This window comes from Mus musculus, chromosome 7 (assembly GCF_000001635.26).
Source record: "Mus musculus strain C57BL/6J chromosome 7, GRCm38.p6 C57BL/6J".
NCBI classification, from domain to species: Eukaryota; Metazoa; Chordata; class Mammalia; order Rodentia; family Muridae; genus Mus; species Mus musculus.
This window is the reverse complement of record NC_000073.6, coordinates 141,338,887-141,365,233: the sequence shown is the minus strand read 5'-3', so window position 1 is coordinate 141,365,233 and position 26,347 is coordinate 141,338,887. Positions and strand designations below refer to the sequence as shown.

Here is a 26,347-nt window from a genome sequence, read left to right as displayed (position 1 = left end):
CCTTGTTCATGGAAATATTTGTTGGTGGTGGAGCTAGGCACAGAGCAGTAGTCACAGCAGTCCCACACACGAAGAGCTTATTGGCTAAGTAGCTTAGAAACCAACTCTAGGTTTGGGGGTTTTAAGTTCATTCTTCGTTCTTGTCCAGGGCAAATCTACCCAACCTATGGACAGACCCTCTTCAGCTGGGTTCCCACAGGTAGGGCAAACCTTTCCCATTCCTGCTGACTTGCTGGGTAGGGATCAGGGAGAGTTGTATTATAATTAGGAAAGTTGCACTTGAACCCCAGCCTAGGTGACCTGGGTTCTTTGTGTCTCATTCTTTAGTCTAGACCAGAGTGAGGTCACCCAATGCTAGAGATAGTGCTTGCTGCATGGTTCTTGTTTGTTATCTCTCATTTGCAGGCCCCGGATAGTGACATCCAAAGAGGGAAGAGTAAGTAGTTAGGGAAGGTCCCAAGCTAACTCGCCCTGGGGCTGTAACACTTCCATCTCTTCACTAGGTGCCTGTGATGGGTGGTCCTCTGCTATTCTCTTTGAAAGGTTCTGAGGGTTCAGGACTTAGCTCTGTTGGCAGAATGTTTCCCCTCTATCCCCAGCAACACATTAAACTGGGTGCCTGCCTAGAAGCCTTCGAGGCCATCCATCAGCCACATCAAAAGTATGAGGCGTGTGCTATGTGAGATTGTGCCTCACAGAATTAATAAGGAAAGCTGTCTCAGCCTTTAGGGATGGTTATTGCTGCAGAGGACCAGGGTTGGGGTTCCAGGACCCACAACTATCTATAACTCCAGTTCCAGAGAATCTGTCTGGCCTTTGTGGGCACGGCACACATGTGGTGTATATGGTGTACATACATGTAGGACATGTACAGGCAAACATTCATACACATAAAGTAAAAGCAAGAAAATCTAAAAAATATTTAAAAGTAAAGATTTTTGACAGTTTTTTTCTTGTTTGTTTGTTTGTTTGTTTGTTTGTTTTTGTTTTTTTTAACTCTGTAACCCTGGCTGGACTGGAACTTGCTGTGTCGACCTACTTCTAATTCACATAGATCTCCCTCCTGCCTCTGCTTTCTGCTTTCTGTAATTAAATGTGTATGTTACCACACCCAGCTCTCTACTTTTTAAAAAGGACCTAGAGGTGGTAGAAGGCCCTTGAGAGAAGAAGGGACAACTTCCAAGAACTCAGAGGCCTGAGCCAGTTGTTCAGCTGGGGCCCCAAGCACATGGGAGTGAGGAGTCCAGAGCTCCTGGGCAGGGGAGGCTGCTTGGTCTGGAGCCGCCTCAGCTCTGTGGAAGCCACAGTAAGTGTAGGCAGATGGGGAAGGGCTAGGAGGGTTAGATGAAGCAGATACAGGTTCTGGAGACTCCCTAAGGGTGGCGCCAACCATCTTGGAGAGAAGACTGCTGGAAAGACTGGGTCCTGTAGGGCTTGTCTGAGCTGAGGGGCTGGAGCCTCTGAGACCTGAGGCCAAGTCTGGGTAGGTGGTGGATTAGTTGAGGGGCACAGTCTCTTCACCTCAGTCTCGGCACAGTACGTTGAGGATTCAGGTGATCCTTGTCAGGATTTGACTCACTAGCAATTTGGAATGCAGGACAGTCCTCACACCAGATACAAGGTATCTAACAGTCACCCAAAGATGTATAAGGAGCTACCAGCAGATGGCACCAAAGGCTTGCATCAAAGGAAAGTCTCTGGCCAGTCAGGCAGATACCTGGGTCTCTCTCCAACTTGTCAGTGAGGTCTTTCAGGCCCCAGGTCTCTTTTTGACACCTCCCTCATCTTGGAACAGTCTTCTAAATAGTGCCTCTATCTCCCTCTGATTCATGCTCCTGGGCCAGCTGAACTCTGCTCCTACTCAGAATGGGACCTTTGAAAGCCACCCGGTTGGAAGGTTTTGGGCTGTCTAGACACCCTCTGGAGTCCCTCCCAGAAATGTCCTTAGGGCCATTTTGGATGGGTGTGGAGGTGAGAGGTGTCCCCTGGCATGGCCAAAGCACTACCTGTGTGGGTGGGTTGCTCTCTACTGGAAAGATCTTTGAAGGGCATGACCAGGCTTGGTGGTCTACAAGTGGGATCCCAGCACAGAAGGCTTAGGCAGGATGACGATTCAGAGTTCAGGGCCAATGCACTATCCCAGAGAAAAGGAGCAGGAAGAAGAGGCAGTTTGGGTGTCAGAGCACTTCTACCCCAAGAAACAGATATCTAAGTTGCTAGGAGACATCTGGTTTATTGACATAGCTGTGGAGTCCCCACTCTCATCTCTGGGTCTGGGGCTCCATCCAGAGCTGGGAAACGCACCAGACACCAGCGAACAGGCTGGTGGAAATAGCCAGAGACATCTGTTATCACAGGCTCTTTGGGTGGGATGGGACATTTGAAGTCAGAACCTATGTCTGGTTCATTCTTAGGTCTCAAAGAAGAAAGAATACAGCATACTCTATACCAGCAGGTCACCCAAGGCCTCCTGTCCTGGAGCCCCTGACCAGGTTGTTCCTGGGATGCTAGCAGCGTGAAGGGAGTGGGCAAATATGTAGGCAAGGACACCAGGCTGGTCAGCTGAGGGCTCAGGCCCATCCTGCAATTGGGGTACAGCGGATGCAGGAAAACGTGAATGTAGAAACAAGCAACACAAGGGAGAGCTGCAGAGTCGGGGCCCAGCATTGTAAGGAACAAGGACCTTCATGTGCACCAAGAAGACCAGGGGAAGAGGCCTTGCCCACCGGGAGAGTCCTGGGGCCTTGGCAGCAGGTTGAGAAGGGACTGGCACTGCCAGGTACAGGTTTGGCTGAGGCTGGCCTTGGTTTTGGAAGAAGAGTATTGGGTTGGGGGTAGGGCTCGGGTGGTAAAAGAGCTACCCACAGGTGTAGCTAGGCTCATACACAGGACTCTGCCTGGAGGGCAGGTAAGCCAGTTACACCCAGCCCATCTATGTCCTTGGTATAAAATAATACACATATAAAAATAATACTCCATGCATTTGGGTTGGGCCCATTACAGGTGCGGCGCCCCCTCTGACTCTGGTGAAGTGTGTTGGCTGGTATAGCTGTCCTCGGCCCTCCTGATCTTGCTCATGAGCTTCTCCAGTTCTGACCCACTTTGTTGTTTCTAGGAAAAAGAGATTGGGCCTCAGCCGGGAGGTTGGGGAATAAAGAGGGTACAGGACAGGGCCCTGCTGTTTCCTGTTTTTCCAGTGACCCCAGGTGCAAGTGCCTAGGAAGGAACTCAGAAGCAGGCAGGAGCTGCTCACCTCCAGGAAGGCCTTCTGAACCGTGAGCTGGCTGTACACGCGACTGCCCTCTTCCCCGCACACTTTTTTCAGTTCCTCCTTGTTGAGGGAGAAGAGCTGGGGTCCAGTTAAGATGCCCAGGTTCTCCACGATCCTAGGGGCAGGTGGGTGTGAGGGCGGGGCCGTGGGCGGGACACTGTCCTCCAGGCTCCGCCCCACCGGCTGTACACACGGGACTCACCTGGCACTGAAGGCCTTGGCTTCCAGCCAGGCGCGGACCTCATCCGGACCTGACTCGAAGGTAAGCGGCAGGTGCACTGGCTGGCTGCGCTCCACGCGGAAGTTGCGCTGCGGCTGTGTCTTGATGTGGCTGATCTTTTTCATGAGCTCGTCATTGACCTCGTCCATGTGGTGGATTAGCTCTGTGGGGCGCACGCTCTCAGCCCCTTCACTCGACCCGTTCTCTGCCTCTTCCCCACCCTCCGCATCCTATCAGCGCCCTCCCCTGCCCCTCCCTACACTTCTAACCCCAAAGTGGATCTACTTACCTTCTTTGTTCCCTGCGAAAATTGGGGGCAGTTTGTGGGTGGGGCTGGCTGGACCCCAGTATTTCTGGCCAGACTGCAAGGAGTAAGGAAGAGGTGAGGGGTAAGGTGAGGGGGGGGCTATTATATAAGGACTTACCCAGGACCCCAGATGGATGGGCCAGCCCTTTCTTCCCTTGAGTAAGACCCCAGGAACCCACACAGCCCTTGGCCCAGCTTGGGGGCAGCAGGTTTCCGGGGATCAGGTTCAAATATCACATTGAGACCAGCTGCACCCCTGACCTTAGGGGCTCTGACTGTGTTGTAGACAGAATGGAGCCGTGGCAGGCGATCACCTGTTCCAAGGGGGCACCCACGTCCTCCTGCCGAGCTTCAGCCAGGATGTTGCAGGGCACATAGCCCGCCTGGCCACTGCGATTTCGTAGCTTCCACCACTGCCGGCCGTCCTCCAGCACCTGCCAAGTGTCCAGATGTCTGTGAGACTCACCAACATCCTCGTGCAGACCTCAAGTACTATTAGAGTCAGATGCTGGGGACACTTGCCAAACCCTTCACAGAGGGCCAAAGCATTGTCCAGGTATCTCAAGCACAGCTCTCCATCCTCTGGACATGTCTTGGCCTGATGGGCTACCCAGTGCCTGCCTGGCCTCCCCAGTCCTGGAGACAGGGTACCTCTTAACCTGATTCTAAATGCAGAGCTTCCCCCAGCCTGCTCCACTTTCTGTCCCTCAGTAGGTGGCCTGGATTCAGGTTAGGCACAAATAAGTTGGTCCAGGGTGGTGATCTTGGGTGGCCATGAATGACAAGCCCCTACTGGCTTCTACCGAAGGGCCACCCACCACGGTAGACCTCCAGGGATCCCCCAGACATCAGAAGGCAGCTCAGTGGCTCAGCCAGACTGTGGTGGGGGTCAGAGAGGCCACTGGAGGCCCAGTAGGAAGCCAGGTCGAGCACACTGGGAAGATGGGTGGATTACAGACCATGGTCCCAGAACACGCCCCACTTCCCCTGTATAGCCCCGGTCCTTACCTCTAGGACCTCGTCCTTGAGCACAGATAGCTCATTGGCGTTTCGCGCTGTGAAATCATAGAGGATCTTGACGTACTTGGTCATGGCTGGTGTTGGCTGGTAGCCCCTGCAGGACCAGGAAGAGTTGAGACCCAGGGCTGGACGGAAGTCTCTTCCTGCTTCCCAGCTGCAGCTGCCTCCTGTTCTGCTGCCCAGGTTGCAGTGAAGAGAGGCTGTGCTTCTCAGCCGGGAGTGGAAACTGTGACACTCCAGCAGGCGGGGGGGGGGGGGGGGGGGGGGGGAGACGAGACTCCAAGAGGCTGGCCCAGCTCAAACTATCTTGGGGAGTCTCTTGCCCTGCTCCTCAGAGGGACTAGAGCAAGAGGTGTGCCTAGGGAGTGACAGGGTCACATGTTCCCAGTTGACCACAGGGCTAGGGCTAGGAGATTTTCAGTTACAGCCCCTTAGAGATATTATGTGTCCTTTCTGGAAGTCCCCTTGCATCTCTGGAGCAGGGGTGAGCTCTGGCTAATGGTTTCCCCCCTAGCCAGGTCATGTTCCTGGTCAGTGTGGCACTGGAGAGGGAGGAGGGGTGGGGGATCCAGGTCTGTGCCCAGTGTATTGATAGGCTGAGAATGTCCCATACATATGATCCCAGTAGGGACACTGGATAGCAAGCTAAAGAAGCCCAAGGAGAGGGGTTCACTTTGAAAAGGAGCCGTAGGACCACCAGGTAGACCCTGGGTAGGAGTAAGAACCAGAGGAGGGGGAGGTAAGAGGGATACCTCCATGTCTTGGGCTTCTGTTTAACTCACGGGGAGTGTGGGATGCTTAGTGTGTGTGTGGGGGATAATCAGAGCCCTTTGCTCTGAATCCCCAACAGCACCATAGTGGGTGGTGCTTGGAGGAGTCGCTGGTGGTGTTTGTTTCTTTCTTTCCTTTTTTCCTTCAGTGAGTTTCTAACCTTGATTTTAATTAATTAAAAATTTGACATCGTCTCACTATGCAGCCATTGACTGCCTGAGACTCACAGAGATCTGTCTGCCTCTGCCTCCTGAGTCCTGGAACCAAAGGTGTGGGCTTCCACATCCAATCTCTGTCCCTTTCTAACATTGATTATGAAACAAGAAAGTATAGAAAGAAGTAATGTAGCCAGGCAACCAGCACTCAGAAGGCAGAGGCAGGCAGATCTCTGAGTTCAAGGCCAGCATGGTCTACAGAGTGAGTTCCAGGAAGGACAGCCAGAGGGCTACACAGAGAAACCCTGTCTCAAAAAAGAAAAAAAGAAAGAAAGGAAAGAAAGAAAGGAAGAAAGAAAGAAAGAAAGGAAGGAAGGAAGGAAGGAAGGAAGGGAAAAAGGACCGATATAGATTAAGACTTTTGAAAGCAGATGTGACTTGAAAAGTTTCCTTCAATTATATGTTACAAAGCTAAGAAGAGGGGCTGGAGAGATAGCTCAATGGTTAAAAACCCTAGCTGTTCTTCCAGAGGACCCAGGTTCAATTCCCAGCACCCGCATGGAAGTTCACAAATGTCTATAACTCCAGTTCCAGGGGATCCTATACCCTCATGCATGCAAGCAAAACACCAATACACATAAAATACAAATAAATCATTAAAGAGACAAAGCTAAGAAGAAAATCGGTGGCTAGCGCAAATCAAGCTCAGTGTTTTTTTTTTTTTGTTTGTTTTTTTTTTGAGGTTTCTGTCAGGCGATGCGTTGGGCATTGCTTTTACATCACAGTTCTCTGCTTATGTAAAATGGTTTCCAATTTTGTGTTTTTATGGAATTTTTCATACTTTTTTGTACTTTTTCTTTGGTTCTCCCTTCTGCTGGTTTTGTTCTACTCTTGTTTGCTATATTTTGTTGTTGTTGTGTGAGAGAGAAATAAAGAGTGTGGATGTGGGTGGGTGGGGAGGCTCTGGCAGGAGTTAGGTGAGGGGAAACCATGATCAGAGTATATTGTATGATAAGCTATTTCCAATAAGAATTAAAATTATATTAAAAACAAAAAGAAAGTTGGATTCTCGTTTGGAAAATAACTATTTTATACCAGAATGGGGCATTTGACACCGTGTGGAGGTAGCCCACATGCAACAGTTGTGTGGTGCTCACACTGTGGGGACTTACCTGTTAGCATGTGGGGAGCTGCCTGGTGGTGCAATGTCCTCTGGGGCTTGGGACTCGGAGGAGAGGCTGTGCTTTGGGGAATGTCGTACAGATAGTCGATTCTTGGGGGTCAGCTGTGGAAAAAGCAGGGAACCTGGGCTTGATGTGGGGTAGCGGATGGGCTACAGTGACTGTGATCAGTCTTGGGACAAGGGACACAGCTTGATGAATGTGCTGTGACCTAGCACCATTGAGGACAAAGGGCCAAATGCCCAGGCAGGTGGTAAGCCAAGGTGACCTGGCATTGTAGGGGTTGGGGTAGAAGACATTGTTGCTTTAGAAGCCTTGAAGGTAGAAGCACGGGTGGGCTGGGGAGAAGCTCTGGGGAGGGGTGGGCATGGGCTGGGCTGGAGTTCTGACCTGATCACTGGGCACAGATGCCAGTCCTTCTACCTCCCAGGGAGCCTCCTGTAGGACATCCAGGGGTGGTTCCCAGCCGCTGCGGAACTTGGGCACATAGAGTGGCACCTGTGGCTCCCGGGGCCATTCAGAGCTGTGGTCAGCAGCCAGAAGGTCAGTCACATGCCCTGCTGGGACCAACCCACCTGAGACCTCTGTTTAGTTCACATCTTGCCCCTTCTCCATACCGAGGCCTCATCCAGGTCTCCCCCAGTGATTCCCACAGTGTCATCTCTTTGGGGACCAAGTGGCCACGTAAGAAGCTCACGGCGTCAGTGGACAGCAAAGGGCTGGAGACAGAGCGTGCTATGTCGGGGCTGCCACATGTGTTGATGATCTAGACAGAGTGAGTTTAGTGGGGAAGCCCAGCCCACCAAAGCCACCAGACCCAGCCTACCCCCACCCACCACAGCTCTATAGGCCGGCCCTCAGGGATGGACTGTGGCCTCCTGGGAACCCAGACAGAGCTTGAGTATGCTAAGGTGGGCACTCGTTTCCTCCACCCCAAACCCATGTGGATCACTCTGTTGCCCCCGACCCCGCCCTGTCCCAGCCCCAGTCACCAGATCCAGAGGCCCGAAGAGGAAGTGCACCAGCTCGGCTGCACTAGGGTTTTGGATGTGCTTCTGCAGCTTCGCCTGGGGTGGGAAGAACAAGCAGGTGACAGATGGCATGTGCGTGTGCGTGCATGTGTGTGGGCCTGCACCCTACCCGCACCCCCAACACAGGGCGGGGCTGACTCACCAGCAGGTTGATGGCCAGCTTGGTTTTCTGGAAACAGTCAACAAACTCTCCCTCCGAGGGGGGGCGTGCCCGAAGTGTAAGGACACCCTCTGGCAAAACGTGGAAAGTTGTGAGCCTTGGACCCCCGCTGAGTGCCTGCTGTTGGTTGCTGTCCCCTTCCAGACTCCCCTTCCCTCCAGCTTAGTGTGTGCCTACCGTTTCTTTTTCTTTTTTTTTTTTTAAACTTTTTTTTTTTAGATTTATTTATTTATTATATGTAAGTACACTGTAGCTGTCTTCAGACACTCCAGAAGAGGGAGTCAGATCTTGTTACAGATGGTTGTGAGCCACCATGTGGTTGCTGGGATTTGAACTCCGGACCTTCGGAAGAGCGGTCGGGTGCTCTTACCCACTGAGCCAACTCACCAGCCCCGTGCCTACCGTTTCTTGCCCCAGCATCCTCCAGCCCCTTCCCTATCACTCTGGTTGGTACCTGCTGGCCCCTTCTTGTTCTTCTTCTTCCCCTTTTTCCGCTGGTTCAACTGCTTGAAAGCCTCAGCTGCCTTCTGCAGCCTGGCCACGAACCATTCAATATCATCCAGGGTGCAGTTAAGGATTTGCTGAGGTTAGAAAAGGGAGCAGGGGTCAGCCATGATCATCCCCCACCCACTGTGGGGACACTCTGGCCGCCATGAGCCAGACCCAGTGCCAACAGGAAGCAGGCAAGGATGGAAAAGAGTCTTGGGAGGCTGGGCACCCACCGTCTCCTTCTCTATTCTCTGAGCCAGCACAGCCCGTGGCTCCTCGTCCTGGGATTCCCTCCTGCGATAGCCTGTTGGGGGAGGGGGTACAGAGCAGCTGCTGAAGGGTTCTCCATTAAATCCCAAATGGAATCCCCACCCATCCCTCAGCCTACCTGGTTCACTGAATGGCACTGGCAAGGGCAGGCCCACACGGTTCTTGGCCTGAGGGGAATCTCCTGGCTGTCGCTGGAAGGGAATGGGGGCTGGGCTCTGTGGAGGGGGTAAGATAGACTGCCGCTGGCGGATCTTCTCCTGGTGTCCCCTAGAGGGCAGAGGAAGACATAGCTTAGCCTGGCCATGGCCCTCCAGCTGGATGCTGCCACCCTGCTGCCCTCACATCCCAGGCTACTGTGCCCCAAGCAAAAGGGCAAGATCCCTCACTTTCTACACCCCCAGGGCCCTACTTTAGGGTCTGTGGTCTCATCTTCTTCCCCAGCCGGTAGTCAGCCAGAGCACTCTCAATGTCTTCCTGCACAAGTTCCGCCTGGAGACACAGGGGTATCAAGTCAGCTTGGCCAACTGGCATGGCGTCATGCCCACCCCTGGCTGTCTGCCTTACCTCCACCTCGTCACAGTGAAAGAAGTGGATGTCGGGCTTGTTCTGGTCTGAGTCCTGGCACACCAGCAGCAGCACAGAGGGGTAGCGCAGCTGGTTTAGCACTGTCTGGCTGTGCTGCACAGTGGGCAGCGGAAAGTTCTCCAGCTCTTCCTGTGGGAGGGTATACGGTGGATCAGCCTTGCCTGACAGGCCTCGGATGTGGATGTAGGCTACCATCATGATAAATAACGCTATGTATGTGGCTGAGAAACACACTGACACCCCAGCAATGGATTCTTCTGGACACGGTATGTGAAATATGCTCCCCAGATAGGAACACATGTGTAACTTTCACAGGTGTAACACGGGAACACTGCCCACACCTGGCCCATGGACAGGGACATAGACACTAATTGGGGATGCCCTCGAGCATAGGCCCTGGGACACAGCCGTATCTCGCTTGATACCCAGCAAGGCTCTTCCAGAGAACAGTGCTGCCCTGGTTGCTTAGCAACCTAGCAGGTGCAGAGCTAAGCCAGTCTAGGTTGCCAAAAGTGGCCCAGACTCTCAGCTGGGTCCAGCTTTCCCTGACTGTCCTCGGCTCAATTCCCTTACACAGACCAGCATGCCACACACATCTGGATGAACTGGACATCTGGCCCTGCCTCTGTCCGTCAGCTCCCTGTACCTGCTGTTGTCAACCAGTACCTGGGACTCAACATCCAGCAGTCGCAGTGACTTGTCGTTCACCTGCAGCAGGACTTCCTGGGCCCAGACCTTCTCCTTGGAGCTCAGCTGTACCAGCTTCCGGATGGCGTCATCCACGGAGGCAATAGCCTCACTCTTGTCCATGATGAATGTGGCCAGGTGCTAAGGGAGAGGTCAGAGGTCACTGCCAGGAACAGCTCTTCTACTACTTAAACCCTGGGCACAAGAGGGGACAGTCTGGGAGCCTCAGCCAACTGGGGATCCTGAAGGGCCACAGCTACACCTTAGTCGGGAGAAGTCATCTTTCTGCTCTGGTGTGTGCCTTTGTGGCTTATGATTGCTGACTAAAGTCCTCAAAAACTTTTAGACTGGGACAGGGGAGATGGGTCAGTGGTTAAGAACAGTAGCTGGCCGGGTAGTGGTGTTGCACGCCTTTAATCCCAGCACTCGGGAGGCAGAGGCAGGCAGATTTCTGAGTTCGAGGCCAGCCTGGTCTACAGCGTGAGTTCCAGGACAGCCAGGGCTACACAGAGAAACCCTGTCTCGAAAAAAAACAAAACAAAACAACCCCCCCCCAAAAAAACCCAGTAGCTGTTCTTTCAGATCAGCGTTCAGTTCCCAGAACCCACATGGCTGCTCACAATCCTCTGTAACTCCAGTTCCAGGGGACCTGATGCTCTCTTCAGACCTCTATAGCCACAAGTAATACATGTAGCATACAGACACATACATGCAGGTAAAACACCCATACATGTGAAATAATAAAATTAAACCATTTTCCAGACTTGGCTGGATATGGTAGTACATGCTTTTAATCCCAGCACTCAGGAGGCAGAGGCAGACAGATACATCTCTGTGATGCTGAGGCCAGCCTGATTCACATAGCAAGTTTCAGGCCACCCACTGACACCCTGTTTCATATATATATGAGAAACATTTAACGCAGGCTGGTCTCAACTGAGACTTGCTATGCAGCTGAAGATGACCTTGTATTCCTGATTCTCCCAAGTGATGTGATTGCAGGCTTATGCTGCCATATTTGTATGGGTCTGTGGTACTGAGGATCAAACCCAAGGCTTTGTGCATATTAGGTAAATACTGTACACACTGAGCTGCACCCCAAGACCCTCGCCCCTTTTCTGAAGGGAGGTTCCACTCTGTAGCCAGGCTGGCCTATAATTCACTATGTAGCTTAGAATGTCCTCAGACTTACAGTAATCCTTCTACCTTAGCTTCCTGGGGTTTCACTCTCCTTGATTTGGGCTTGTTTTCTTTTTATTTCCTTTATTTTTATTTTATGTATGATTGTTTTTGCTTGCATGTATGTATGTGTATAACATGTTTGTGCCTGGTGTCAGGGGAGACCAGAGGAGGGTATTAGCACCCCTGGAGCCAGAGGTAGAGGGAGATATGAACTGCCTGATGTGGGTGTTGGGAACCAAACTTGGGATGTCTGTAAAAGCCATCTCTCCAGCCCCCGGCTAGTTTTGTTTATATTTATAAAGAGTTCAGCATGCAGTTGAGCCGTGGTAGTGAACCCTTTTAATCCCAGCACGCAGGAGTCAGAGGCAGGCGAATCTCTGCAAATTAGAGGCCAGCCTGGTCTACAGAGCAAGTGCCAGGACAGCCAGGGCTATACAGAGAAACCCTGTCTTGAAAACAACCTCCCCCGAACAACCAAACCAAGATAAAAAGGAAACACCTAACAAAATAACTGAAGGAAAGGAGCACCAAGGCTACAGAAGAATAAGCAAGTTTTTAGTACAGCTTAAAAGAAAAGATTTATTTATGTACATGAGTGCTGTATTTGCATGTATGCCCGCAAGACAGAAGAGGCCATCAGATCCCATTATAGACGATTGTTAGCCACCATGTGGTTGCTGGAAATTGAATTCTGGACTTCTGGAGGAGCAGATAGTAAGTACTCTTAACTGCTGAGCCATTCCTCCAGCCCTGGAGTAGGATTTTGAGACAGTGTCTCACTATATGGCCCAGGTCCTTGAATTCACAACTCACTCCTTGTCCAAACTTCCTTGGTGCCGAGATTACAAGTGTGTGCCACCACACTGGGTTATAAGTAACTTTTTTATTTTTATATTTTATTATTTTATTTATTTATTTTGAGACAGGGTCTCACTGTTGCCCTGGCTAGTCTAGAACTCAGAGACCCATCTACCTCTGCCTCCCAAGTGTTGGAATGAGAGGCAAGTGGGTACACACCCAGCCACTTAATCTAGTCTATTCATTTATATATCTGTTTAGTTGCTTGCTTATTTATTTATTTATTGAGAAAGGGTTCTCTGTGTATCTCTGGCTGTCCTGGAATTCACTCTGTAAACTAGGTTGACCTTAAACTCAGAGATCCACCTGCTTCTGCCTCCCAAGTGCTGGGATTAAAAGAGTACGTAACCAACACATGGCTCAGGTATTTTATACTATTTTATTTTATTTTATTTTATTTTATTTTATTTTATTTGGTTTTGAAGACTATGTAGCTCTGGCTGTTCTAGAACTTGGTCTGTAGATGAGGCATTGAACTCAGGGATCCACCTGTCTCTGCTGGGATTAAAGGTGTGCCATGCCACTAAGCCAGGCCTTTCTTTCTTTCTTTTTCTTTTTTCTTTCTTTCTTTCTTTCTTTCTTTTTTTTTTTTTTTTAAGCAGAGTGAATGGACCTTTATCAAGAAAAAACTGAAAAACAAATCTGGTTTCAAACCAGAAATAATCTCTTCTTGTTTGTTTGTTTGTTTAAACACTTTTTAAAAAAAGATTTATTTATTTATGTAAGTACACTGTAGCTGTCTTCAGACACTCCAGAAGAGGGCACCCAGATCTCGTTACGGATGGTTGTGAGCCACCATGTGGATGCTGGGAATTGAACTCAGGACCTTTTGGAAGAGCAGTCAGTGCTCTTAACCACTGAGCCATCTCTCCAGCCCTGTTTGTTTGTTTTGAGAGGGTGTTGCTATGTAGCTCTGGCTAGCTTGGAATTTGACAAGTGGCCCAGGCTGGCTTTGAACTTGTAGTGATCCTCTTATCTCTGTCTTCCAAGTGCTGCTGGGATTACAGGCATGTGACACAACACCCTTGTTTGGTGTGATTGACATATATATATATATATATATATATATTTTAATCTTCATACGTGTGTGTGTACCAGTACCTGGTGCCCATGGAGGTCAGACTAGGGCATCCGATCCCCTGGAACTAGAGGAACCACCATGTGGGTGTTTGGAATCGAACCCAAATCTTCTGTAAGCGCAAGCACTCTTAACTCTGAGCCATCTTTCCAGTCCCTGGTGTAACTTTACAAACTTGAGTTCTTTGTAAAAGCAACAAAACTCTTAACCAATCTCTCCAGCCTCACTAATGTAACTTTTTAACAAAGTGAAATGCAGGAAGCCTGACTGAATAAAAAATATGCAAACTGACACTCTTAGGAGACTATTGTTTCAGGAATGAAATGACTATTGAGTTTTGCACATTCTCCTATCCATTGCCCAAAGTCCCCGTGAGCTACACTTGTGTGTTTAGACAGAGAAGCAGTGCTCTCATCTAGCTCCTGCCCAGCCTCTTTACTGACAAATTAGTGACACCTTGAAAAGCATTTGTATGAATCTACCCCTAGCAAAACTACTGTAGGTAACCTGCACAGATGCAAGAGTTAGGCCAGCTTGCCGGCTGCAAACAGGTTCAACAATGAGTAGGCAGAAACGCAGTGGGATGGGAGACGAGTCTTCCATTTGTAGCGGGCAGGGTAAACACTAAAACGAAACACCTCACAACTAACCAAACAAAGTCATGCTGCTAGGCGACCAAAGGAGTCTCAGGAAAGGCCACAAGACTGAAAGCACAGAGGTTTTTGACCTTGGTGGAATTAGAGCAGAGATCAATACAAAAAACTTCAGCAGGGTGTGGTAGAGCAGGGCTGTAATCTCAACAAGGCAAGATACCAGACAGAAGAACCTGGAGTTGAAGGTTCACTTCATCTACACAGTGTTCAAGGTTAGCTAGTCTGGGCTCTATGGAGCCCTGTCTCAAAAACAGTCAAACAAATAAATAAAAACTTTAAAGAATTCTCAAAGCTGGGCATGGTGATGAATGCTTGTGATCCCTCCGCTTGGGAAATGGAAGCAGGGAGGCCAGGCGGTGCAGGCCAGGCTGGGCCAGAGAGTGAAACCTCAGAAACGTGAATAAACGATGGATGGGTGAATGGCATATGGAAAACATGACTTATGGATCAAAAATGAAGTCATAGCCTAGACAAATGATAGCGCCTCATGCCTTTAGTCCAGTACTCGGAAGGCTGAGGGAAGTGGGTCTGTCTGAATTCCAGGACAGCCTGATCTATGAGTTCCAGGTCAGCCAGAGATACATAGTAAGACCTTGTCTCAAAAATCAAAGAAATGAAGAACGGAACAAAACAAAACCAAAAATGAAGTCACAAAGAAAATGTAAGAAGATTAAAACATATTTGGAGCTTAACAAAACAGAACAAAATGAAAACAGGCACTTGGGGGTGGGGAGATGGCTCAGCGGTTAAGATGAGTAAATCAGATGGCTCTGCTCTTCCAGAGGTCTTTAGTTCAAGTCCCAGCACCCATATGGTGGCTCATAACCATCTATAAGGGATCGGATGCTCTCTTTTGGCCACCTACGGATGTATATGCAGCAGAGCGCTCATACATTACATTTTAAAAATTGATAAAGGAAGAAAACTACTCAAGATCAATTATCTCAGCCTTTACCTTAACAAGCTAGTAAACCATAAACACAGAAAATTAAATAAAGTCCAAAGTTACCCCCTTAGCAAGGGTGAATAGAGGCAACAGTGACGTCTGAGCAGGACACAGTAGGTGATGTCTTCCTCCAATCACAGCTCTCTGGGAGGCAGACTCATGTGGGAGCAGGAGGATCAGTCCAATTCAAAGCCAGCCTGGTCTATATAGCACGTTCTAGGCTTGCTAGGACTAACCTGAAAGACCCTGCCACAAAAACAAAACAACAACAGCCAGGAAGTAAACAACTACAACAATAATCAAACACCAACCAACCAAACACACAAGCAAACAAAAAGACCTGCTGATTTTCAAAAACCCTAAAGAATCACACAGACATGAGAATTAAACTTCTCTACAAAGGGGGTCTTGTAGGCCAGCCATGGTGGTGTACACCCTTAACCACCTTTAATCCCAGCACTCAGTGGGCAGAGGCAGGACAAGCCAATGCTACAGAAAAACCCAGTCTTGAAAAGACCAAAAAACAAAAATAAAAAACAACGCTGCTCCCCACCCCCAAAGGAAATCTTGCAGTCAGAAGGCTTCAGTGGTAAATCCTAACAAATATTTTTGTAAGAAACAATACACTACACAAACTTTTTTTTTTTTTTTGAGACAGGGTTTCTTTGTATATCCCTGGCTGTCCTGAAACTCACTCTGTAGACCAGGCTGGCCTCGAACTCAGAAATCTGCCTGCCTCTGCCTCCCAAGTGCTGGGATTAAAGATGTGCGCCACCACATCCAGCTTTTTTTTTTTTTTTTTTTTTTTAAATAAAGGACAGAGGATAACTTCTCCACTCACTGTCTTAGGTCAACATAACCTGATCTGTAAGTCTGCCATGGTTATTATGTAGAAAATTGAGGTCAGTGTCTCTAACAGACATTTGTCTTCTAAAATGTCTTCAGTACTGAGGAAATAGTTCGGTGGTTAGGGGTACATTTTGTCCTTGCAGAGGAACGGAGCTCAATTCTCAGCTCCTGTGTCAGGCAGCTCACGACTGCCTGGAACTCCGCCTTCCTCTCTGACACACATATAAATACTAATACAAATTTTTTAAAATCTTCAGTTAAATGCTCGCAAACAGCCTATGAATACATACAAAATATCTTTTCCTTTTGCAATACCGAGGATTGAATCTAGGACCTCATGTATGCTAGGCAAGTATATTAATACTGAATCATATACCCCAGCTCCATTAAAAACTATTATTCATTTCAGGGCTGGGTATGGTGGTGCACTCAGTTAGTCCCGGTACTCAGAAGGCAGATCTCTGTATGCCTGAGGCCAGTCTTGCCTACACAGCAAGGTCTAGGACAGCCTGAGCATATCTGAAAAAACAAGTATTTATTTATTTATTTATTTATTATCCATCCATGAGCTTATCTGAAAAAAACAAGTATTTATTTATTTATTTATTTATTTATTTATTTATTTATTATCCATCCATCCACCCATCTGCTTGTGTGTTTTCCTGTGGATATGTGTGTGTGCTTGAAGTTCATATGTGCATGCAGCCACCCATGGAGGGCAGAAGACAGCATTAGATCTCTTGGAAACGATGTTGTAGATGCTTGTGAGTTGTCATATGTGTGCTGGGAATTGAACTCAGGTCCTCTACAAGAGCAACAAGTGCTTTTAACCACTCTGCCATCTCTCTAGCCCCAAACCATTTTTTTTTTTTAAATACTCTTTTTTTTTTTTTTTAAGATTTATTTATTGATTATATGCAAGTACACTGTAGCTGTACTCAGACACTCCAGAAGAGGGAATCAGATCTTGTTACGGATGGTTGTGAGCCACCATGTGGTTGCTGGGATTTGAACTCCTGACCTTCGGAAGAGCAGTCGGGTGCTCTTACCCACTGAGCCATCTCACCAGCCCGCCCCAAACCATTTAAAAATTTTTTTTCAAAACTATTTTTAATTATGTGTAGGTATGTGTGTCTGCATGTGGGTATGTGCTGGTATCTGTGGAGGCTGAAATTATAAAATTATAGTTAGCTGGCCTTGAACTCCTAATTCTCTTGTTGCTACCTGCTAAGTGCTAAGATATACAGTAGGGCCACCATACCCAGTAGGGTAATATATTTTGCTTGGTTTATCTTTTTTTCTTTTGAGACAGGATCTCTCTGTATAGCCCTGACTGTCCTGGAACTTACTATGTGGGCCAGGCTGGCCTTGAACTCACAGAGATTATTCTCCTACTTCTACCTCCTAAGTGCTGGGATTAGAGTGTACTGCCATGGCCAGCTGTTTGCTTCATTTTTGAGTTAGGGTCTTACTCTGTAGTCTAGGCTGGCCTGGAGCAAGCTATGCAAACAGCTAGCCTTGCATTTGTGGTGATCCTCCTGGCTCTGCCTCTAAAGGCTGGATTATAACTGTGAGCCAATACACCTGGAAGACATCTTGAATAAATCAATATATGCCAAATACCAAAGTTTATTCAGGATTCAGAATTTTTTTTTTTAGTTCTTAGATTTTTTTTTTCAGAGTTTCTCTGTGTATCTCTAGCTGTTCTGGAACTTACTCTGTAGATTAGGCTGGCCTCAAACTCAGAGATCTGCCTGCCACTGCTTCTAGGGTGCTAGAAATAAAGGCATGCACCACCACCGCTTGGCTCAGTATGGGTCTTTATGTAGACCAGGCTGGCCTCAGATTCATAGAGATCCACCTGCCTCTCTCTTCAGGGCTGAGATTAAAGGTGCATGCCACCATACCTAGCTTCTGTAAAAACAAAGAGAAAAACTTGTGTGTGTGTGTGTGTGTGTGTGTGTGTGTGTGTGTGTGTGTGTGTGCGCACGGGTGCTCATAGAGGCCAGAAAGGGGCCAAGATCCTCTTAATCTAAATTTACGAATATTTCTTAGTAGCCCAACGTGGGTGTCAGGGACTAAATTCTGGTCCTCTGAAAGAGCAGCAAATGTTCTTCAGCTCTCAGCTGTCACTCCAGCTCCAGATATTTCTTTTCTTTTTTCTTTTTTTAAGATTTATTTATTTTATGTATATGAGTACACTGTAGCTGTACAGATGGTTGTGAGCCTTCATGTGGTTGTTGGGAATTGAATTTTTAGGACCTCTGCTTGCTCCGGTCAACCCCGTCCTCTCAGGTCCATTGGCCCTGCTCGCTCTGGCCCAAAGATTTATTTATTATTATACATAAGAACACTGTAACTGTCTTCAGACTCGCCGGTGGTTGTGAGCCACTATGTGGTTGCTGGGATTTGAACTCAGGATCTTCAGAAGAGCAGTCAGTGCTCTTACCCGCTGAGCCATCTCACCAGCCCACAGATATTTCTTTTCAAACAATATAATTGTCTGTGAAGAAAGTCTGATCTACAAGGAAATCATTAAATTCACCAAAGTCTCAGACTACCATACCAAAGCTCTCTTTTTTAGCTTATGTAATCGGCAGATAATTAGACGATGAAGTTTAAAAAACACAATCTGTCACAGTCAGCTATTGGATGGATCACAGGGCCCCCAATGGAGGAGCTAGAGAAAGTACCCAAGGAGCTAAAGGGAACTGCAACCCTGTAGGTGGAACAACAATATGAACTAACCAGTACCCTGGAGTGCTTGTCTTAGCTGCATATGTATCAAAAGATGGCCTAGTTGGCCATCACTGGAAAGAGAGGCCCATTGGTCATGCAAACTTTATATTCCCCAGTACAGGGGAATGCCAGGGCCAAAAAGTGGGAGTGGGGGGAAGGGTATGAGGGACTTTTGGGATAGCATTGGAAATGTAAATGAGGAAAATACCTAATGAAAAATATTAAAAAAGAAAAAAAAAAACAAACAAACCACAATCTGGGGCTGGAGAGATGGCTCAGTGGTTAAGAGCACTGACTGCTCTTCCGAAGGTCCGGAGTTCAATTCCCAGCAACCACATGGTGGCTCACAACCATCCGTAACGAGATCTGGCGCCCTCTTCTGGAGTGTCTGAAGACAGCTACAGTGTACTTACAAATAATAATAAATAAATCTTTAAAAAAAACCAACACAATCTATGGTGCACATACTTTGGTGGTCACCACAGCTGTTTACTTAGGCTAAGATTCTATTAGCAAGAGGGACATCATGCCAAGTAGTGAAAACCTAGTCAGCTCCCCAGGACTAGTGAAGTCACAGATCTTGGAGGAGAAACTACTACTGCCACTTTATTACACCAGCATAATCCCTAGTTACATTTTAAATATTTGTCCTTATAGCCACAGACAACTGTAGTTCTCATCCTTCAACAAAGAAACTTTCCTTTGCAACAAAAGGAGACCATTACAGAAAACCACAACCAATCAAAATGGAGAGCTGTAAACCCCGGTCCCAATGATAAATCTACAAAACAGCTCCCACAGGAAGCACTGTAGATGAAGGGACAGAAAGGACTGTGTAAGAGCAAGGGGATCAGGAGTTTGCTGTGAGACTGTGTCTCCTAGGAGTGTCAGAAGCTACACCCATCACATCTCACCAACATGACTGCCAAACATGAGATTAACAAGGACAACAACAGTAAACATTCCAAAGTAGATGGGGAAAACCCACAAGGCCTCAGCATCAACCATACACCAAGACCTACCGGCAAGTGAGGAATGCTGAGGGCTGAAGAGATTGACTTCCCTAAGGCACAGCACACCAAGAGGTTATCCCATACCAAATGGTCAACCCTGAAAGCATACACACCAGTAACACTGTATAGACTGAGCAAGTTGCATACTCAGGAATATACATGTATATACATGCATATGTATATATGTAACAGCAATTGACGAAAAAAAAAAAAGGCCATGAATTTGAAAGAGAGCTAGAAAAGATATATGGGAGAATTTTGAGGAAGGAAAGGGAAGGGGGAAAATGATGTAATTATATTATAATTTCAAAAAATGAAAAGGGACTGGAGAGATGGCTCAGTGGTTGCGAACACTTTTGTTCTTGCAGAGGACCCTGGTTCCATTCCCAGGATCTACATGGCAGCTCACAACTGTCTACATCTATAGTTCCAGGGAATTTAATGCCTTCCATGGGTACCAGACATGTATGTACTGCACATATATACATACATACATACATACATACATACATACATACATACAGGGCAAAACACTCATACTATAACATAAATAATCTAAAAAATTTTTAAACAACACCAGAAAAAGTAAAAAGCAAAACAAAACAACAACAACAATAAGAAGTGCCATTTGTGCCTGGTATGGTGGTACATGCCTTCAGTGCCGGCACAGGCACAGGGAGATCAGAGGAAGGTGGTGGATTCCCCGGAAATCACCCTAGTCTAAATGGCAAATTCCAGGTCAATCAGGGTTACATAGTGAAACCCTGTCCCAAACCAAAACCGAAACCGAAGCAACATTAAAACCACACTCCTATTTATGTGGTGAACATGACATGATAACCACCGTACTAGGGAAACCTCTCACAATGCCATTTGTAAGCTAAAGAATAATTTAAATATAAATATGACCACCAAAGTGAAAATCAGAAAACACTGTTAAAAAAAATTAAAGAAATCTTAATAAATGGAGAAACATCCCATGCTAGTAGATGAGAACACACAAAATTGTTAAGATGTCAATTCTCCCTAAACTGATAATAGCTCGATAGGTTGGACTCAATGCCAATCAAATGTCAGCAACATGCTACTTAATTAATTAGAGACAGGGTCTCAAAAATAAAACAAAATAAAGTCGATCATGGGCCTAGATGCAAAAGATTATGCTACCTTGAAAACACAGAAATCTTCAATAGTAGACTTAGTCTTTTCACTAGCAGATTAACAAATAACCAGAAAAGAAAAATGGGTTTATGACGAGGTGCCTCCAAATCAAATATGTCTGTTTATCAAAAGATATTGACACACATTAGCTAACAAATTACCAACTGGAGGAAGGTTTGCTTTTAGCTTTTTTGTTTCTGTTTGTTTTGAGACATGGTTTCTCTCAGCATGGTTTTCTTAAAATAAGTTCATGAAGCAAGAAACAAAGGTGGCTGTGGACCATGGGATCTCCTGGATAGGGTAAATTTCTCAAAAAGACAAGTGTTGGGGATGCAAGACAGATCAGCATTGCTAGGGATTAGGATGGGGGTGGCTTTGGACACAAGGGGCTCTCAAAGTCACCTAGGGGAGATGGGACTCTTGTATGTCCCAGTCTGATAGTAACAGAACTGTACCATCCATTTATTGTATAAAAAGTCAGGAAAAAGTCAGAAAAAGCAAGCACAGCTCTGAATGCTTCTCAGCCTCTTTCTCTGGGCCTCAGTCTTTTCATCAGGGAGCAATAGAGAAACCTGACAGAAACATCTGCCTCTGCCCTCGAGCAGGAAGGAGAGGTTCCTGCAGCAGTGGGGCAGCGTCAAACAGGATGGATCAAAGTCCAGGAGCCAGGCTGGATGCCGCACGTAGTTCCTCACCAAGGAGGACAAAGTTCCACTTCAGAGAACGAACGGTGGCACATTGTAAAGGAAGAGGTCATTGCTGACCCTTCTGTGCCTCCATGCCCTGTCCTTGGGCACTGAGTGGCTGTGGTCACAGGATCATGGCCCATTGACCCAGGTGGGTGGGTGGCCAGAACCTTGATCGCCTAAGAGAACAGGGTTGAGGAGCCATGGGGATTTCCTGATGGCTCTTTTGGTCCATTCTACAGACAAGGAGGTAAGGATAGCAGCCTGCCTCACTTCTGGGGTAAGGGTCCTGGGTAGAGTGGGGAGACAGAAGAGAGCCAGCAATACATGAGACCCATTGGGAGTGCTGGCTGCTCAGGGGCTCCTCTTTCTACTTCTCTGTCATTCCTCATCACTATCTTATAAGCTCAGTTTATGGCCAGAAACCCAGCTAGCTCCCAGTCCCAGGAAAGCCATTAAAACATAGTTCTTGAATTCTCAGCAAATTAGAGGTGACCAGGAGAAAGGCCACTCAAGCTGGCAGCTGGTCAAAGGGCACAGGCTATGTCTAGACTCAGCCTTGCCATCCAGGCTCCCTGTAGCTCTCAATAAAGAGTGTCTTTGTTCCATCATGTTCCTCCCAGTGCAGTTCCTTGTTTTGGGGCCAAGATGACAGCTTCCTTCCATGGTCTTTTCCGAGCTGCCCAGCGACATAGGTGATGTCTCAGCGCCCTGGCTGCTGTGGGCCATGGGTACCAACTTACAGAGAAGGGGTCTGAGCAGGCTCTGCTATGGCTATGAACTCCCTCAGCCCTGAGGAAGCCGTTTCCCCACTATGGCTGGGTCCAGGACCAGCGCAGCACAGTCCTTTGCTCTCTCTTCCCAACTTCTCCCTGAGCCTCAGTTTCTCCACCTGTCCCTGGAAATATGGGGGTTATTTCCTGGTCCTCACCTGCACGTGATACTGTGAAGTCTCATGCATGATGACGTTGGAGTTGGAGTACTTCTTCCTCTGCTCTGGATGGAGACACAGATGTCATGCACCCCAAAGAGTAAGACCCAGTCTAGAAGGACGTGACCCCCAGGGACCACAGGGGAGAACAGAGTCCAGATGAGAGGTGCTGCTCTTTGAACCCCTGAAGGCTGAGAAGCTCCCGTGGGACAGGGAGGAACCCCAGGAGAGCCTCTGGCTTGGCCCTGTCACAGGCCCCACTGGGGACCTGAAGCTTTAGAAGACAAGAGACTTATTCAGAATGGGAGGGGGCAGCCTCTCACTGAGGATCTGTTTGGGTGAGGGGCAGGAAATGTAGTCTTCTCTAATGGAGGCTGCCCACCCTCTAATGGAAGGGTCCCGGGCCAAGGATTTCCTATCCTACAAGCTATCACGGGAACATGCCTCCTCTCTGGAGTTCTTGCTTTCCAAGGCTCCAACTTCCAGCATCCAGCATCCAGAAGCACAAGTTAAGGGCATAGTTGGGGAGGGGCACGGGCAAGCAGAAGTAGCTCAGTCCATTGGAGCAGATACCTGGCAGCTGGGTCCCATCTAACCCCACCTACTTGATCGGATTGCAGGGCTGCACAGTGGAATCAATATTAATGCTCCCTGAATTATTCGTAAAGGCCTCTCCCCTTACAGCAGAGTGGAGAACGTTTAGTAGCCAGGAGCCTTGCAGATAGATATCCAGAGTTCTCAGTGAAGTAGGGTCCAGAGGCCTCCTCTGAGCCCTTAGAACTTCCCTGGGCTAGAGCTCAGCCCCGGAGCAGGCAGGGATGAGACCGCCATGGTCACGTTCATCCTCCTTAAGTCCATACCACCCTTAAACTTCACTCACCAAACAGGTCCTTTGCGCTCATCCTGGGCACACCATCAGACCGGCCCAGACTGCCGCTGCAGCGGGAGAGGCAGGTGAGGGCAGGGCTCATGTCACACCCCTCCCTGGGGACTTGAGGCGGTAGGACAACACTTACTTGGCAGCTCCTGGGCAGCAGCTCATGGATGCTGACTGGCTCATGACGTTCCCAGTGGTAGCCAGTGTCAGGGAGGGCAGACCTAAAGACAGAAGAGCTCAGCTGACCCTTTCTCCTGGCCAGGCTAGGCCTGGGTCTCCTCTCTTATTTCTTTCTGCCCCGGGTGCTAGAACACTCAGTGCTGGGCAGAGTCCTCAGGGGATCTCTAGGAAGCAGAGTCCTCCAGGCCCATGCTAGTGGTGGTGGCAATGGAGACTCATTTGGCCTAGGACCTTTGGTTCTCTGCAAGGGTGTTCCTAGAAACTGTCAGGAGGCTCTGATGGAGGGGTTGGGTGGGGGATAATCTGAGAGAAGATGGTTCCTTCAAAAACCCTGAGGCAGTGAGAGAGGAGAGGGTAAGGCTGGAGGGAGACCTAGGAGGGCACAAAGTATAGGTGGACCCCACTACTCCTCCCTTGCCCCAGGCTTCACTCCTAGGGACCCCTGCATATATGTGTGGGTATGCTCACAGAGGCCAGCTTCCCCAAATCCAGCAAAGAGACCAGTTCTTATCTCCCTCTTGGGAGACCCTGGAGAGGATGGGTATAGGGCAGAAGTTTTGGGGGTGACTGGCCCCCCTAGTAAAAACCCAGGTGACTATATACAAACAAGGCCTCTTCAGAAGTAGAATTCCCAGCTCTGACTTCCCCTGGGTACATTTTGGGGAAATTGAGGCATGGCCATGAATGTGAGCAAACTTTCCTTACAGGCTCGACCTGAGCCCTTCTCTGGATACAACAGAATCTGGTGGGCTGGGCCAGCCTGACATTAACTGAGGGATGTAGAGAGACCTTCAGTGACAGGCTGCCGTTACGACACTGGAATGACAGGTCGATAACATTTCTCTCTGTCCTTCTGAAGTTCTATGGCCAGCTCTTCCCAATGACCCACATATAGTCTACCTTTGTCTGATATTACTAACAAGGCCACCATCCTTCCTAGCTTCAGCATTTGAGTCTGCTAGGGTCAGGCCTTCAGCCAGGATACTGGTATGAGGGCTCAGGAGTAGGCCTGTAGCACTCTAGTATTTTCTGGTTTGCCCAGGTCTTGAGGGGTGGGCTACCAGGAGGCGAGGACCGTAGGCCTTAGCTATTACCTTGACCAGCTTTCTGGCTGCTCCCCTACCCCCAGCCGAGGTCCTAGCTTATAAGAAGAGGCTGGGCCAGATTTCTAGGTCCACCTATCCATGGAGAATGTCCGGAATGCACATGACCTCAGTAGGTGAGCCCCGGTGTTTGCTTAATGGGATTCCTGGCTAGCTCAGCCAAGGGCACCAGGCACGTGGGGCCAGGAATACACACACCAGGACAAAACAAACTGCTAGAGACCCAGGCCTGAAGGCACACAGACTCTGAACAGGCTTGGACAGGCAGCCCTGCCCTTGGGGAAATCTAGGCCAGGACCTTAGGACTAGGTAGGAGGGATAAGGCTGGGGCTACCTCTACCCTGCAAAAGGTTCCCTCCCTGGAGGCTTCTAGAGCTGAAGTGGGGGTAGGGAGGCAGGAAATCCAAACAATCCATTGGTGGTGAAGATGTAACACCCAGGCCTAGAAGGCCTGGGGGCTCAGGCTGGTTTTACTGTAGCCACTTTCCGGGTTGAAGGGAGGCCCAGCGTGTTAGAGCATTTGGTAGGTTCACCAGTGGAACGGGAGGAGGCCCCGGCAGGGCAAGGAGGGCGGAGGAACTGGCTCCAAGTTCAAATTCCAGCTCTCCACACTGAGTGACCTTGGGGAGGGGTCGGCTTAGTCACCTGGGCTCTTGGCTCTCCTTGTGGGAGCTGGGTGTGGTCCTGGAATGGGAAGGGGGAGTCCCTTAGGACCTGGCTGGGTCCTAATCTGGGGACAAAGTTCAGGAATCATCAGGTGGGAGCAACAGAGGCTGAGATGAACCAGAAAGTTGTTCGTGGGAAGGGATGGGTGCATCTGAAGAGACCCAGGCAGGCTGGGAGGGAGCAATGGGCAAAGCAGCCCTAGATAATAGACAGCTCCAGGAGAAGTCCACGCACAAAGTAGGATCACTGAGAGTCTAGGGTGGGAAAGGCCCCAGAAGTGCCCTGTCTCCTCAGCAGCCAAGGAGGGCTGCACAGGGGACATAGCAAAGGTGGGCTGTGGACATGTTTTGCCCTTTTCTGCCTCCAGCGATAGTTTTGTGTAGTACCGCAGACTTCTCGGTCCCGGGCAAGCTATGGATGTTCATAGCCCCTCCCACCAACTGATCCCCAACCCCCACATCTATCCCCATCTCCCACCCTCATCCCCTGAGAGGCCACACTTCAACTTTGACCTGAAGACTGACTGACTCAGCCTGATGTTTCCCAGGCTCTGGGTTTCTTTTGAGCTCAAACAGCCAGGAAAAGGCCAACCTTTAGGCCCTGGGTGGTATGTCAGGTCAGATCCTGAAGGAGGTCCAGCCTGCTGGATGAAGGCCCTCCCTTCCTCACCACCTCTCTTGTCAACTGCCAGGTTCCCCTCATCCGCCCCAGGGCTGGGAGGGGGCCGGGACCAGGGCGAGTGAGTCACACACCGCTGGCTTAAAAATATCACGAACCACTGGCCACCACCCGCTGGACCGACCGGGCTTTAACCGAGCGGTTCTTGTGCTAAAAGCCCAAGGAAGGGTCAGGCCCAGCCTCTCCCCCAAGTTTCTACGTCCCACGCCACACCCGCAGCCCCCCTAGCCAAGGCTTAGCTGTCCTGAGTCCGGAGATCCGATCCGGGCCATCCCAAACCTCACTCTCAGGTGCTCTCAGCTCTCTGTTCTGGCTTGCCTTCCAAACCAAGCGCCCAGACCCAGAGTCCCGAGCGAGAGCTCCACATCTCACGGCCATTCTGGGAAACTGAGGCTCAGATTGGCAAATTCCCTGGCTGAAGTGCTCACCTGCGCTCCGTCCCTCAGCGCCTGTGCTTGGTTAGGCCCCTCGGTCAGCTTGTCCGCCGTCTGTCTGTCAGAGCCTCTGGAGCTCCCTCTCCCGGGACAGGCGGGACCTCTGCTGGGCCGGATAGGCCGGGGCGGGGCTGTGCGAGGAGGAACCTGAGCGACAGGTTACCGA

At 49.1% G+C, this 26,347-nt stretch overlaps 1 protein-coding gene and 1 long non-coding RNA gene across 3 annotated transcripts; one reads left to right on the top strand and one right to left on the bottom strand.

Moving 5' to 3' along the window:
- The first annotated feature begins 123 nt into the window (after positions 1 to 123).
- Positions 124 to 6,056, top strand: B230206H07Rik (RIKEN cDNA B230206H07 gene). Its single transcript, NR_033532.1, has 2 exons — positions 124 to 199; positions 3,198 to 6,056. It is a non-coding gene; the product is annotated as an RIKEN cDNA B230206H07 gene (long non-coding RNA).
- On the bottom strand, positions 2,214 to 26,323 carry Eps8l2 (EPS8-like 2). 2 transcript variants are annotated; one of them, XR_001778021.1, is made up of 21 exons: positions 26,176 to 26,323; positions 23,260 to 23,341; positions 23,124 to 23,179; positions 22,244 to 22,308; positions 10,127 to 10,288; positions 9,440 to 9,589; positions 9,285 to 9,364; positions 8,994 to 9,142; positions 8,839 to 8,909; positions 8,571 to 8,697; positions 8,099 to 8,187; positions 7,918 to 7,992; positions 7,543 to 7,691; positions 7,316 to 7,448; positions 6,917 to 7,029; positions 4,807 to 4,912; positions 4,060 to 4,232; positions 3,781 to 3,853; positions 3,474 to 3,654; positions 3,254 to 3,386; positions 2,214 to 3,111 (listed from the first exon to the last, which is right to left on the bottom strand). XR_001778021.1 is itself a non-coding variant. In NM_133191.2 (21 exons), exons 2-21 carry the CDS (start codon positions 23,301 to 23,303, stop codon positions 2,998 to 3,000), a joined length of 2,190 nt encoding a protein of 729 aa, NP_573454.2. In that variant the 5' UTR covers positions 23,304 to 23,341; positions 26,176 to 26,232; the 3' UTR covers positions 2,218 to 2,997. The 2 variants fall into 2 exon arrangements, 1 of the variants encoding a protein (NP_573454.2); NM_133191.2 differs by having other exon boundaries at positions 2,218 to 3,111; positions 4,113 to 4,232; positions 26,176 to 26,232.
- Between the last annotated feature and the right edge of the window lie 24 nt (positions 26,324 to 26,347).

What these genes read in the sequence shown, in the direction of transcription:
- Eps8l2 (NM_133191.2), bottom strand. Translation starts at nt 23,303, where the DNA reads ATGAGCCAGTCAGCATCCATGAGCTGCTGCCCAGGAGCTGCCAA. An exon ending in GAGACCTGGATGAGGCCTCG is followed by an intron (nt 7,449 to 7,542) that starts GTATGGAGAAGG and finishes TGCTGACCACAG; the next exon opens with CTCTGAATGGCCCCGGGAGC. An exon ending in TTCAGAAGGCCTTCCTGGAG is followed by an intron (nt 3,112 to 3,253) that starts GTGAGCAGCTCC and finishes TCTTTTTCCTAG; the next exon opens with AAACAACAAAGTGGGTCAGA.